This window comes from Mauremys reevesii, linkage group 6, assembly GCF_016161935.1.
Source record: "Mauremys reevesii isolate NIE-2019 linkage group 6, ASM1616193v1, whole genome shotgun sequence".
Classification (NCBI taxonomy): domain Eukaryota; kingdom Metazoa; phylum Chordata; order Testudines; family Geoemydidae; genus Mauremys; species Mauremys reevesii.
In genome coordinates this window covers 1,548,552-1,563,208 of record NC_052628.1, presented here as the reverse complement: position 1 = coordinate 1,563,208, position 14,657 = coordinate 1,548,552, and the positions used below count along the sequence as shown (strand labels likewise).

General features: G+C 58.6%; 1 protein-coding gene across 4 annotated transcripts in view; it reads left to right on the top strand.

The window, feature by feature from the left end:
- The window catches only part of LOC120408142 (receptor-type tyrosine-protein phosphatase kappa-like), a 122,663-nt gene that overhangs the window by 34,452 nt on the left and 73,554 nt on the right, over positions 1-14,657 (top strand). For 3 of the 4 annotated variants that reach the window (XM_039544753.1, XM_039544752.1, XM_039544751.1), the window contains exons 6-9: positions 297-485; positions 1,159-1,374; positions 11,558-11,740; positions 12,844-13,032. In XM_039544753.1, the coding sequence (XP_039400687.1) occupies positions 297-485; positions 1,159-1,374; positions 11,558-11,740; positions 12,844-13,032 (777 nt within the window). The remainder of the gene's footprint in view (positions 1-296; positions 486-1,158; positions 1,375-11,557; positions 11,741-12,843; positions 13,033-14,657) is intronic. The other variant, XM_039544754.1, reaches the window with a different exon arrangement.

Here is a 14,657-nt window from a genome sequence, read left to right as displayed (position 1 = left end):
GCTTGGGGGTGTTCGTGGTCTGGGGGAGGGACATTGGCTAATGGGGTGAGGGGGAGATGCGGTGGGATGAGGGGCACGAGCCCCTCAGGTGTCAGCATCCGCTCAGGTGACCGGGGTGGGGCCTGGCCTGGGCAGATGGACTGACGGCCCCTCTCATGTTATGGGGCTGGGGCGGTACCAGCACTGGGGGCCCCCCTCCCTGGGTTGGGCGCAATCCGTGTTGCTGTGCTGTGAGGGGAGGACGCAGTCGTCATGAGGGAGGGATCTGCAGAGACTGGACATTTCTTTGCCTCCAGGGGTTTGTACGAGGGCAGGAAACTGGCCCCCGTCGGTCTCTGCTGCCTCCCCACAGACAGAGTTTGCCGTTGGCGAGGAGGTTGAGGTGACCTGTCGCCAGGAGCAGTATGAGGGGCGCCCGGCTTGGGTGCGATGCACGGAGACGGCTGGGCGCATGGAGTGGGACACGAGCCGTGTGAGCTGTGTGGGTGAGTTCTGCACAGACGGGCTTGGGGGATTTGAACCCAGGGCCTGAGCTCCCCCATGAGGCTCTGTGCAGGCGCGAGGCCTATGGGCCTCAGGGAGCTGGATAGGGAGGGGGTCTCTGCTCTCGGTGACATTACCCCGCTGTTAGGAGAGCAGCACCCAGGGGCCAGTTCCCATCTGAGGTCCCCAGCCATGGGGGTGGGCGTTTGCCCTGCCTGACCCCTCCCGCCCTGGTCACGCCCTGCGGGGGGGAGTGTCTGAGGCAGGAGACGCCCCAGGCTGGGCAGAGGGCGATGCCCCAAGGACATAAACCTTCCGCAAGGAGCCTTGTGCCCTCAGCGCCCCCACCATGAGCTGCCTGGGTCAGCCCCAGTCCCCGCCGGGCTCTTCCAGGGTGTTCAGACCCCTGGTGCTTTCACCAGCAGCTGCGTCCATTCATGGACCTGCCCCATGAGGGGCAAGTGAGCCCTCAGGTGGGACCAGTGAGAGCAGGGAAAGCCGGGTTAGACCCCCACCCCCCAGGGCTCCACAGGCCGGGGCTCGTGCTCCCGCCCTCATTCTAAATGGCCCAGGCGAGGGGGCGCCAGCCCGTCCCGGGGTGATTATCCCCCAGCCTGACGTCCCCCAGCCGGGCTGCCCCAGCCCTCACTAACCCCAACCCCCTTCCTCTGGCAGAGAAATGCCCCAGGCCCCAGTGGGACCCCAGACTCCGGTTCGTGCCAGACCGGCCGTTTTATGGCTGGAATGAACAGACGACGTTGAGCTGCCCTGGGGGGTTCCAGCCTTCGCTCTCTGCGATCAGATGTGTGGGATGGGGTCAGACCCAGAGTCACTGGACTGTGTGGGACCGGGGTGCCTGGCGCCGTATCACCGAGAACGTTACCTGTGCAGGTGAGTGAGGACACAGCGGCTCTCGGCACTGGCCAGCTCCCTGCTCACACGGCTGGAGACCCAGCTGGGGCGTGGGGTAACTGGGAACCGTCTGGGCGCACAGAGCGGGGGAGGTCCGAGGTCCGGGCCTACGAGAGGAGCCCACGAGGCCCAGGCACAATGGGGTGGGGTGTTAAGGGTATTTTTTAAAGACTTGTAGCACTTGGAGCCGGCAAAGCCCCCTTGGGCCCAGCCAGCCCATCCCCAGGCCAGGGCAGGATTGTTCCCAACGGGGGGTTCCCCAGTGATGTGAGTGGCCCAGTGTTAACCGCTCCCTCCACTCCCCCCCCCCCGAGAGGATTCCACAGCTGGGGGTGTCCCTGTCAGCACGTCGGTCACAGGAACAGGCAGCGCCGGGCTGGACCAGAGCTGTGCTCCATCGAGCCCTGGATCCTGGGTCTGAACCAGCGGCTTCAGACAGAGACGTAGGAGCCCCCCAGGAGGAAGCGATGGGGTCACCTGCCCCAGCGAGAGTCCCCACCCCCCAGTTAGAGGCTGGTTCATGCCCTTGAGCAGGAGGGGCTGGTCTTTTCCCTAAGATTTGTCCTGGTGTTCAGTGTGAGCTCTCCTCGTTCCACCCAGTGCACCCAGCTACAAACCCGCAGGCGCGAGGCTGTCTGCAGACAGTAAGGCATTTGATACGGTTCCACATGGGGAATTATTAGCTAAATTGGGAAAGATGGGGATCAATATGAAAACTGAAAGGTGGAGACTAAAACGGGTCATACTGAAAGGTGAATTGTCAGGCTGGAAGGAGGTTACTAGTGCAGTTCCTCAGGGATACCATGTGTGGAGGCGCTGTGTCGGGGTGTGTGTGTCGGAGTATGGGCTGGCAGTGGACAAAACGTTTGTGGAGGCGCCGTGTCGGGGTGTGTGTGTGTGTGTCGCGGTATGGGCCGGGAGTGCATATACTGTGTGTGTGGAGACGCTGTGTCGGGGGGTAACCGTGTGTCGGGGTATGGGCAGGCAGTGCATGTACTGTGTGTGCAGGGGCTGTATCGGGGTGTGTGTGTGTGTCGGGGTATGGGCTGGCAGTGCACATACCGTGTGTGTGGAGGCGCCGTGTCGGGGTGTGTGTGTTTGTCGGGGTATGGGCTGGCAGTGCACATACCGTGTGTCTGCAGGCGCTGTGTCGGGGTGTGTGTGTGTGTGTTTGTCGGGGTTATTGGCTGGCAGTGTACAAAACATTTGTGGAGGCGCTGTGTCGGTGTGTCGGGGCATGGGTTGGCAGTGCACATCTTGTGTGTGTGTGGAGGTGCTGTGTCGTGGGGTGTTTGTGTAGGGGTATGGGCTCGCAGTGCACATACCGTGTGTGTGGAGGCGCTGTGTAGGGGTGTGTGTGTGTGTCGGGGTATGGGCTGGCAGTCCACATACCGTGTGTGGAGGCGCTCTGTCAGGGTGTGTGTGTGTGTGTGTGTGTCGGGGAATGGGTTAGCAGTGCACATACTGTGTGTGTGGAGGGGCTGTGTCGGGTTGTATGTGTGTGGAGGGGTATGGGCTGTCCGTGTACATACCGTTTGTGGAGGCGCTGTGTCGGGGTGTGTGTGTGTGTCGGGATATGGGCTGGCAGTGCACATACCGTGTGTGTGGAGGCGCTGTGTCGGGCTGTGTGTGTGTCGGGGTATGGGCTGTCCGTGCACAAACCGTGCGTGGAGGCGCTGTGTCGGGGTGTGTGTGTGTGTCGGGGTATGGGCTGGCAGTGCACATACCGTGTGTGTGGAGGTGCTGTGGAGGTGTGTGTGTGTGTTGGGGTATGGGCTGGCAATGCACATACCGTGTGTGTGGTGGCTCTGTGTCGGGGTGTGTGTGTGTGTCGGGGTATGGGCTGGCAGTGCACATACCGTGTGTGTGGAGTCGCTGTGTCAGTGTGTGTGTGGAGGCGCTGTGTCGGGGTGTGTGCGTGTGTGTCGGGGTATGGGCTGGCAGTGCACATACCGTGTGTGTGGAGTCGCTGTGTCGGGGTGTGTGTGTGTGTGTCGGGGTATGGGCTGGCAGTGGACATACCGTGTTTGTGGAGGCGCTGTGTCGGTGTGTGTGTGTGTGTGTCGGGGTATGGGCTGGCAGTGCACATACCTTGTGTGGAGGCGCTCTGTCGGGGTGTGTGTGTGTGTGTGTGTGTCGGGGTATGGGCTGGCAGTGCACATACCATGTGTGGAGGCGCTGTGTCGCGGTGTGTGTGTGTGTGTGTGTGTCGGGGTATGGGCTGCCAGTGCACATACCGTGTGTGGAGGCGCTGTGTCGGGCTGTGTGTGTGTCGGGGTATGGGCTGTCCGTGCACAAACCGTGCGTGGAGGCGCTGTGTCGGGGTGTGTGTGTGTGTCGGGGTATGGGCTGGCAGTGCACATACCGTGTGTGTGGAGGTGCTGTGGAGGTGTGTGTGTGTGTTGGGGTATGGGCTGGCAATGCACATACCGTGTGTGTGGTGGCTCTGTGTCGGGGTGTGTGTGTGTGTCGGGGTATGGGCTGGCAGTGCACATACCGTGTGTGTGGAGTCGCTGTGTCAGTGTGTGTGTGGAGGCGCTGTGTGGGGGTGTGCGTGTGTGTCGGGGTATGGGCTGGCAGTGCACATACCGTGTGTGTGGAGTCGCTGTGTCGGGGTGTGTGTGTGTGTCGGGGTATGGGCTGGCAGTGGACATACCGTGTTTGTGGAGGCGCTGTGTCGGTGTGTGTGTGTGTGTGTCGGGGTATGGGCTGGCAGTGCACATACCATGTGTGGAGGCGCTCTGTCGGGGGGTGTGTGTGTGTGTGTGTGTCGGGGTATGGGCTGGCAGTGCACATACCATGTGTGGAGGCGCTGTGTCGCGGTGTGTGTGTGTGTGTGTGTGTCGGGGTATGGGCTGGCAGTGCACATACCGTGTGTGTGGTGGCTCTGTGTCGGGGTGTGTGTGTGTGTGTCGCGGTATGGGCTGGCAGTGCACATACCGTGTGTGTGGTGGCTCTGTGTCGGGGTGTGTGTGTGTGTGTCGCGGTATGGGCTGGCAGTGCACGTACCGTGTGTGGAGGCACTGTGTCGGGGTGTGTGTGTTTGTCGTGTATGGACTGGTAGTGGACATACTGTGTTCGTGGAGGCGCTGTGTCGAGTTGTGTGTGTGTCGGGGTATGGGCTGGCACTGCACATACCGTGTGTGGAGGCGCTGTATCGGTGTGTGTGTGTGTGTGTGTGTGTGTCGGGGTATGGGCTGGCAGTGTACATACCGTGTGTGTGGAGGCGCTGTGTTGGGGTGTGTGTGTGTGTGTCGGGGTATGGGCTGGCAGTGCACATACTGTTTGTGGAGGCGCTGTGTTGCGGTGTGTGTGTGTGTCAGGGTATGGGCTGGTAGTGCACATACCGTGTGTGTGGAGGCGCTGTGTCGGGGTGTGTGTGTGTGTGTGTGTGTGTGTGTGTCGGGGTATGGGCTGGCAGTGCACATACCGTGTGTGTGGAGGTGCTGTATCGGTGTGTGTGTGTGTGTGTGTGTGTGTCGGGGTATGGGCTGGCAGTACACATACTGTGTGTGTGGAGGCGCTGTGTTGGGGTGTGTGTGTGTGTGTGTCGGGGTATGGGCTGGCAGTGTACATACCGTTTGTGGAGGTGCTGTGTCGGGGTGTGTGTGTGTGTCGTTGTATGGGCTGGCAGTGCACATACCATGTGTGGAGGCGCTGTGTCGGGATGTGTGCGTGTGTCGGGGTATGGGCTGCAGTGCACATACCGTGTGTGTGGAGGCGCTGTGTCGGTGTGTGTGTGTGTGTGTGTCGGGGTATGAGCTGGCAGTGCACATCCTGTGTGTGGAGGCGCTGTGTCGGGGTGTGTGTGTGTGTGTCGGGGTATGGGTTAGCAGTGCACATACCGTGTGTGTGGAGGCGCTGTGTCGGGTTGTGTGTGTGTGTCAGGGTATGGGCTGGCAGTGCACATAGCGTTTGTGGAGGCGCTGTGTCGGGGTGTGTGTGTGTGTGTGTCGGGGTATGGGCTGGCAGTGCACATAGCGTTTGTGGAGGCGCTGTGTCGGGGTGTGTGTGTGTGTGTAGGGGTATGGGCTGTCCGTGCACATACTGTGTGTGTGGTTGCTCTGTGTCGGTGTGTGTGTCGGGGTATGGGCTGGCAGTGGACATACCGTGTGTGTGGAGGCGCCGTGTCGGGGTGTGTTTGTGTGTCCGGGTATGGGCTGTCCGTGCACATACCATGTGTGTGGAGGCGCTGTGTCGGGGGGTGTGTGTGTGTCGGGGTATGGGCTGGGAGTGCACATACCGTGTGTGGAGGCGCTGTGTTGGGGTGTGTGTGTGTGTCGGGGTATGGGCTGGGAGTGCACATACCGTGTGTGGAGGCGCTGTGTTGGGGTGTGTGTGTGTGTCGGGGTATGGGCTGCCAGTGCATATACCGTTTGTGGAGGCGCTGTGTCGGGGTGTGTGTGTGTGTCGGGGTATGAGCTGGCAGTGCACATACCGTGTATGGAGGCGCTGTGTCGGGGTGTGTGTGTGTGTGTAGGGGTATGGGCTGTCCGTGCACATACTGTGTGTGTGGTTGCTCTGTGTCGGTGTGTGTGTGTGTGTGTGTGTCGGGGTATGGGCTGGCAGTGGACATACCGTGTGTGTGGAGGCGCCGTGTCGGGGGGTGTGTTTGTGTCAGGCTATGGGCTCGCAGTGCACAAAACGTTTGTGGAGGCACCGTGTCGGGGTATGTGTGTGTCGGGGTATGGGCTGGCAGTGCACATACCGTTTGTGGAGCCGCTGTGTTGGGGTGTGTGTGTGTGTGGCGTTGTATGGGCTGGCAATGCACATACCATGTGTGGAGGCGCTGTGTCGGGATGTGTGCGTGTGTCGGGGTATGGGCTGCAGTGCACATACCGTGTGTGTGGAGGCGCTGTTTCAGGGTGTGTGTGTGTGTGTCGGGGTATGGACTGGCAGTGGACATACCGTGTGTGTGGACGCGCTGTGTCGGGGTGTGTGTGTGTGTGTGTCGGGGTATGGGCTGGGAGTGCACATACCGGGTGTGGATGCGCTGTGTCGGGGGGGGTGTGTGTCGGGGTATGGGCAGGTAGTGCACATACCGTTTGTGGAGGCTCTGTGTCGGGGTGTGTGTGTGTGTGTGTTGGGGTATGGACTGGCAGTGCACATACCGTGTGTGTGGAGGCGCTATGTCGGGCTGTGTGTGTGTTGGGGTATGGACTGGCAGTGCACATACTATGTGTGGAGGCGCTGTGTCAGGGGGTGTGTTTGTGTGTCGGGGTATGGGCTGGTAGTGCACATACCGTGTGTGTGGAGGCGCTGTGTTGGGGTGTGTGTGTGTGTTGGGGTATCGGCTGGTAGTGCACATACCGTGTGTGTGGAGGCGCTGTGTCGGAGTGTGTGTGTGTGTCGGGGTGTGTGCTGACATTGCACATACCCTGTGTGTGGAGGTGCTGTGTCGGGGTGTGTGTGTGTGTCGGGGTGTGGGCTGGCAGTGCACATACCCTGTGTGTGGAGGTGCTGTGTCGGGGTGTGTGTGTGTGTTGGGGTGTGGTCTGGCAGTGCACATACCGTGTGTGTGGAGGTGCTGTGTTGGGGTGTGTGTGTGTGTTGGGGTATCGGCTGGCAGTGCACATACCGTGTGTGTGGAGGTGTTGTGTCGGGGTGTCTGTAGGGATGTCAGAGTGATGGTGTCTGGGACGTATATCCCATTTGTAGGAGGGGCTGGGGCAAGGCTGCCCAGAGGGGGGGCAAGTGGGGCAATTTGCCGCAGGCTCCGGGCTTCGCAGGGGCCCTCAAGAGAACGGGTGAGGCCCCTGCCTCTGCCCCTCACCCGGAGCCTCAGCGGTCCCTAGACCGTCCCTGAGCAGCATCACGCCGTGTCTCCGGCGGCGCCCCTGAGCCCCGCCCCGCTCAGAGCCGCGTGGGGACGGGGCAGGGCCGTGAGCTCCACGCCGAGCGGAGGGAGCTGAGCTCAGCCTGGAGCTCCCAGCCCCGCCCCCTCCCCACGTGGCTCTGAGCGGGGCGGGGCTCAGGGGCGCCGCCGGAGACACGGCGTGATGCTGCTCAGGGACGGTCTTGGAGACGACGCGCTGAGGCTCTGGGTGAGGGGGGTGTGACGGAGCGATTCTGGCGGGACCCAACTGAGAGTGCCAAATCAGGACCAATTGCTTAAACAGGGCAGTTACAGCCCTAGGCTGGGGTTTTTCCACCTCTAAGGCAAACCAAACCAGCCAGACAAAAAGGACTTTGGTCTCACCCCACTGGCTAACCACAAGTCACACAAGCAATTTCCTTAGACACTCCAGTCTCCCAGTATCACCACCAGTGCCACTCGTCCTGGGGATGAATGATTATGAAAACCAACACCCCAATAAAAGAAAAAGGTTCCCTCGATCCCAAAGGACCAAGCTCCAGACCCAGGTCAATATACACATCAGATCTTACCCACAAATCACGCTGTTGCCAATCCTTTAGAATCTAAAATCTAAAGGTTTATTTACAAAGGGAAAAAGGTAGAGAAGAGAGGTAGAATTGGTTAAATGGAATCAATTATATACAGTGATGGCAAAGTTCTTAGTTCAGGCTTGCAGCAGTGCTGGAGTAAACTGCAGGTTCAAATCAAGTCTCTGGAACATCCCCCGCTGGGATGGGTCAACAGTCCTTCGTGCAGAGCTTCAGTTTGTAGCAAAGTCCCTCCAGAGGTAAGAAGCAGGATTGAAGACAAGATGGAGATGATGCATCAGCCTTATATAGACTTTTCCAGGTGTAAGAACCTCTTTGTCCTCACTGTGGAAAATTACAGCAAAATGGAGTCTGCAGTCACATGGACAAGTCTCTGCATACTTTGCTGAGTCACAAGGCGTGTCTGCCTTCTCTCCATGGGTCAGTTGTGTAGCTGATGGTCCTTAATGGGCCATCAAGCCAGCTATGCAGGGCTGACATCAGCTTTGTCTGGGACACTTCCCAGAGGCAGAGCATAATACAAAATACAGACAGTACAGAGCCAATACTTATAACTTCAACTACAAAATGATACACAGACATACAGACAGCATAATCATAACCAGCAACCCAGAACCTGGTCTTAGACACCTTATATGACCCCCTTTACCTAAGATTTGGTGCCACTACAGGACCTTGGTTGCAACCCCATGTTCTATATGGTCCCAATTTATATCAATAACGTCACAGGGGGAGCCGGGGGTAAGGGGTCAGGGTCGTGGGGGTTGGCTGAGGGTCAGGGAATCCCGGGGACTGGGAGGGGGCAGAGGCTGGGGACAGGGAATGGGGTGTTGGATTGTGGGCATTCGGGTCTGTCTGAACTCAGCGGGGGGTGAATAGGGGTTGGGGCAGTCAGGGGACAGGGAGCAGGGGTGGGGGTCTCTGGGGGATGGTGGGGGGCAAGGAGCAGGATGGGTCGGGGATTCTGAGGAGGGTGGGCAGTTGGGGGGCAGGAAGTGGGTGGGGGTCAGATCAGGGGCAGGGCTAGGCTGTTTGGGAGGCACAGCCTTCCCTACCTTCAGGGGCGGCTCTAGGCACCAGCACGCCAAGCGCGTGCCTGGGGCGGCAAGCCGCAGGGGGCGCTCTGCCAGTCGCCGCGAGGGCGGCAGGCAGGCTGCCTTCAGTGGCTTGCCTGCAGAGGGTCCCCTGGTCCCACGGGTTTGGCGGACCTCCCGCAGGCTGCCACCGAATCCGCGGGAACAGGGACCTCCTGCAGGCAAGCCGCCAAAGGCAGCCTGCCTGCCGTGCTCGGGGCGGCAAAATACCTAGAGCCGCCCCTGGCTGCCCTAAAGCTCATTCAGCAGTTTGAGGCTTGCAGAAGAGCCGAGCTGTGAGCTTTTCCCTTAGGGGTCCCATCCCTTTCACTTCTCAAATGCCAAATTATAGTCTGCATTTAATTTCAGTGCCACAGGGAGAGTCATGTCAGGGGAGGGGAGCTTCATTTAAAATTAGCCACTGGGGGAGGGATCACATGAGAAGAGCAATATCCTACACCACCTACTTCCTTCCCAACCCTACCAAGGGAGACCCCCCTCCCCTGCATTCCCTGAGGCTCCAGAGGGGTTAATTCAGTGGTTCTCAAACTTTTGTCCTGGTGACCCTTTCACACAGCAAACCTGTGAGTGCAACCCCCCCCACTTATAAATTGAAAACACTTTTTTATATATTTAACACTATTATAAATGCTGGAGGCAAAGCGGGGTTTGAGCTGGAGGCTGACAGCTCACGACCCCCAGTAATAACCTCGTGACCCCCTGAGGGGTCCTGACTTCCAGTTTGAGAAGCTCTGGATTAATTTAATTTTAGCACCCTGTGTCCATTCACATGCATGTGCTATTTTGAGCATTTCAGTTTTGACAACATAGGCTCATCCCAGATTCTGGAACAAGCTCAAATGCTCAGTTCGTGGAGTATGTACATAAGCTATGCTAAAGACAAATCCACAGTAACCATCTCCAGTTTGTGAGAGACCCCATGGAGCCGGTCTCTAGGAAACAGATAAATGCATGGAGGTTAAGTCCATTAATGGCTATTAGCCAGGGTGGGTAAGGAATGGTGTCCCTAGCCTCTGTTCGTCAGAGGATGGAGATGGATGGCAGGAGAGAGATCACTTGGTCACTACCTGTTAGGTTTACTCCCTCTGGGGCACTTGGCATTGGCCATTGTCGGTAGACAGATACTGGGCTGGATGGACCTTTGGTCTGACCCAGTACGGCCGTTCTTATGTTCTAAGCTAAATGAACCCAAAGTTATGGAGACAGAAATGAGTCAAGGAAGCCAGCAGAGTATCAGAAACCTGGAAAAATCTCTGACTGGATGGGCTCAGGCTGAGGTGGTTCACAAGTTTTGGATTTTTTTTAAGCAGAATTTTTTATTGTTTCTTTAAACAATCAAACACAGCAAGCAGCAAATATTTGGCCACACACTTCTGAAACCCCAAACCATATTCAGGTTTTGGTAGAATAATTTCAGCTTTTCAATTAAATAAACCACAACAAATTTTGACGGAAAGCAGACGTTGTCCGTGATTTTTTTCTGAAAACCCCTAGTTTTCGATCCAAAAAAAGTTTTTCCAGAAAATATTTGTCCAACCCTTTAATGAGCTTCAGTGTCTTTCAGCACTAGCTGATTCTGAGAACCAGCGATACCTTGTAAAGAAGTTTTCTCAAAAGTGGGCTTGTGCCAAGACGCAGAAGGTTTATTTTTCCCAGGGCCGCCCGTGGAGGGGAGCAAGTGGGGCAGTTTGCCCAGGCCTGGGCCACGAGAATATAGTACTGCAATTTTTTTTTATGGAAGGGGCCCCCAAAATTGCTTTGCCCCAGGCCCCCTGAATCCTCTGGGCGGCCCTGGGCCGGGGCAGCGGGGGTGGTTAGCATAGCGGGGCTTGGGCATTTTTAACGGGGCACTCTCCGCTCCTGCCTTCCAGCCCCACAGAAACTGCTCATTCTCCACCGGTCAGGTCTCCACACTGTGCCGTCGGTGTCAGATCCCATCATCAGCAGGGGCTCAGGCACTGGGGGACGTGCCGTACAGGGCCCTAGGCAGACAGGCAGAGCTCAGGGGCAGGGGGAGCCGAGGCTCTGTTCTGCTGAGACTCCCAGAGCCATCCCCAGGGGCCGGAGCTGCAGCCTCTATCGCTGTGCCAGTCCCTCGGATGCTATGGTGGGGGGGGCTCCATAATGTGCAATTTTTTAACAGTGAGGGTCATTCCCCAGGGGAACAGCTGCCCCAGGGACGGGTGGGGTCTCTGACACACGGAGCGTTTACATTGAGGGTGGCTGCTGCCTTTCTAAAGATTCGCTCTAATTCCACCACCAGTTACTGAGCGCAACAGAGTGTCTGGCAGAAGGGGAGACGATCCCCCCTGCAGGGACACCGGGGCGGTTCTCTGGCCTGGGCTAGGCAATAGGTCAGACTGGATGGTCAGAATGGGCCCTTCTGGCCTTGACACCCAGGGAAATACGTCCTCCCCTGCGACTCAGTGGGGCTGACTCGCCTGCACTCACCCTCACCCTCCCCACCCCCCTGAGGCCCTGAGCACATGTGAATCCTGTAGAGAGAAACGGGGGAGCTAGACCTGATCACAGATGAGCTGATCCCGGCACCCCCTACTGTATTGGGGTGCCCAGCGTGGCTCAGGATCGGGCCCAGAATGGCTGGGGGAAGCCGCATGATTCAATAACCCTCAGGAGTCTCCCCTTATTTCTTTGATACACAGAAAAATGTAAAATACCCAGAACCTGGGACTCCAGATTGCAGTTTGCCCGCAAGGGGCCGTTCTACGCCCTGGGTGACTCGGTGACACTGAGCTGCCCTGTGGGGTATCGGCCGTCACCGCCTGTGATCGAATGTGTCAGCAATGGGAGCCAGTTTGTCTGGAATGAGACAGCCACCTGCCGGGGTAAGTGTGAGCCCGCCTGAGTCACCGCGGGCACAGGGGCTGGGCCGGCAGCCAGACTCCGTGACGCTTTGGTATCTCCGGAGCCAGGTGGATTCTCACCCTGTAAACCCTCTGGTTCGTTTTGGCCTCTCAGCCTCTCGTATGGGGACCTAAACCCTGCTTGAATTTCAGGGGCCCTGAGCCAGCCCCGACCACCCCCGCAGGCCCTGGGCCCAGGGGCCAATACGGAAGGGCAGAAACAGCCCAGAGACTCCCTGTCACCAGCGTGTCCATGTTCCTCGCCTGGAGGCGCTGTGTCGGAGTGTGTGTGTGTGTCGGGGTGTTGGCTGGCAGTGCACATACTGTGTGTATGGAGGCGCTGTATCGGGGTGTGTGTCGGGGTATGGGCTGGCAGTGCACATACCGTCTGTGGTGGCTCTGTGTTGGGGTGTCTGTAGGGATGTCGGAGTGATGGTGTCTGGGAGGGGCTGTCGTAGGGCCGCCGGGGGGGGGCAAGTGAGGTAATTTGCCGCAGGCCCTGGGCTTCGCAGGGTCCCCCAAGAGAACCGGTGAGGCCCCCGCCCCTCAGCCAAAGCCTCACCGCACCCAAGACCGTCTCTGAGCAGCATCGCGGCGTGGCTCCAGGGGGGCCCCTCAGCTCCGCCCCGCTCAGGGCCGCGTGGTGAGGGGGCGGGGCTGCGAGCTCCAGGCTGAGCCCCCCCGAGTCACCGCGGGCGCAGGGGCTGGGCCGGCAGCCAGACTCCGTGACACTTTGGTATCTCCGGAGCCAGGTGGATTCTCACCCCGTAAACCCTCTGGTTCATTTTGGCCTCTCAGCCTCTCGTATGGGGACCTAAACCCTGCTTGAATTTCAGGGGCCCCGAGCCAGCCCCCCCCACTCCCCGCAGGGCCTGGGCCCAGGGGCCAATACGGAAGGGCAGGAGCAGCCCAGAGACTCCCTGTCACCAGCGTGTCCATGTTCCTCGCCTTTCCCCAGCCCTTTGCTGTGCTGGGTTCTCCTGGCCTCCCTTTGGCTCAGCTCTGCCCAGGATCACCCGGGGGCAGCCAGCTGCACCTTTCACCAGAACAGGAGCTGCAGAGACTGGACGTTTCTTCCCCTCCAGGGGTCTGTACGATGGCAGGAAACTGGCCCCCGTCGGTCTCTGCTGCCTCCCCACGGACGGAGTTTGCCGTTGGCGAGGAGGTTTGGGTGACCTGTCGCCGGGAGCAGTACGAGGGGAGCCCGGCCTGGGTGCGATGCACGGAGACGGCTGGGCGCGTGGAGTGGGACACGAGCCGTGTGAGCTGTGTGGGTGAGTTCTGCACAGACGGGCTGCAGGATGGGCTGGGGGGCAGGATCCAAACCCTGGGACACCGAGAGCCTCCAAGGAGGCCCCACGACTTCCTGGGGGCGTCTTTGTGTCCTGAGTGTTCAGCTCGGCCCTTCCGAAGGGCGTGAAGTGACAGCGACAGCGAGTGTGTGGGGCAAAGCAGCCTGTGTGGGGGGAGCGAGGGGGGAGTGTGGGGAGGTTCTAGGCTGCGTTTGAGGGGTGTGAGGGGATGTCTGTGGGGTGTATCAGTGTGGGTGTGTGTGTGGGGGGGGTTGTGTGGCTAAGTATTATAGGGGTGTGTATATGGGGTTGTGTATAGGGCAGGGGTCAGCAACCTTTCAGAAGTGCTGTGCTGAGTCTTCATTCATTCACTCTAATTTAAGGTTTCACGTGCCAGTCATACACTTTAACGTTTTTAGAAGGTCTCTTTCTATAAGTCTATAATACATAACTAAACTATTGTTGGATGTAAAGTAAATAAGGTTTTTTAAATGTTTAAGAAGCTTCATTTAAAATTAAATTAAAATGCAGAGCCCCCCATACCGGTGGCCAGGACCCGGGCAGTGTGAGTGCCACTGAAAATCAGCTCACGTGCCGCCTTCGGCACCCGTGCCATAGGTAGCCTACCCCTGGTATAGGGGCTTGAAGATATACCAGGGGTCTGTAAGGTGTGGGAGATGTGTGTTAGCTTGTAACGCTGTGTATTGCTGTGTCTGTGGGATGTAGGAGGTGTTAGGGTGGGTCATTGTGTATCAGGGCATAGACGCCAACTTCCTCAGTTCCTGGGGGTGGGGGTGCTCAACCCCCCCACTCCTCCCCAGGCCCCAGCCCCACTCCCCTCTTCCCTCCCTCCCCCCACCCCTGCCCCACCTCTTCCCACCCTGCCCTGCCTCTTCCTTCCCCTGTGTCACGGAATGTTGGGGAATCTTCCTGGGATTCACCGGGACTCTCAGCCAGCCAGTAAAACAGGTTTATTGGACAATAGGGATGCAGGCTACAGCAGAGCTTGTAGGCACAACCAGGACCCCTCAATCAAGTCCTTCTGGGGGGGTTCAGGGAGCTTAGATCCCAGCTTGGGGTTCCCTGCGTTGCACCACCCAGCCCAAACTGTAACTAAAAATCCCTCCAGCAGCTCTCTGCCCCCTCCCCTCTGCTCCTCCTCCCTTTGTTCACTCTCCAGGGCAGAAGGTGTCACTTCTCCCCACCCCCCTCCTGGCTCAGGTTACAGCTCAGGGAGCTTCCTTCAAGGGAAGTCCCCCATCCCCAGTGTAACCCCCCTGCAACCTTCCCAGGTCAAATCCGCCCGGCTCCCTGCTCCATCACACCCTAATCCACCCCTCCCCCTCAGTGCCTCCTGCGCACCGCTGAACAGCTGATACCGGCAGGCGGGAGGTGTTGTGGGGAGGGAGAGGCGCTGATCCGCGGGGCTTTTGGTGGGTGCTGAGCAGCCCCAGAGCACCTACTGAGTCAGTGTCTGTACTTTATGGTGTGTAGCAGAGTGTGGGGATGTTCTCACCCCCACACACTGGGGATTGTCTAGGTGCTTAATTGATGGTTTAATATTTGTTCCAGTATCTTTCCACAGGCAAAGTCAGGCTGACGGGTCT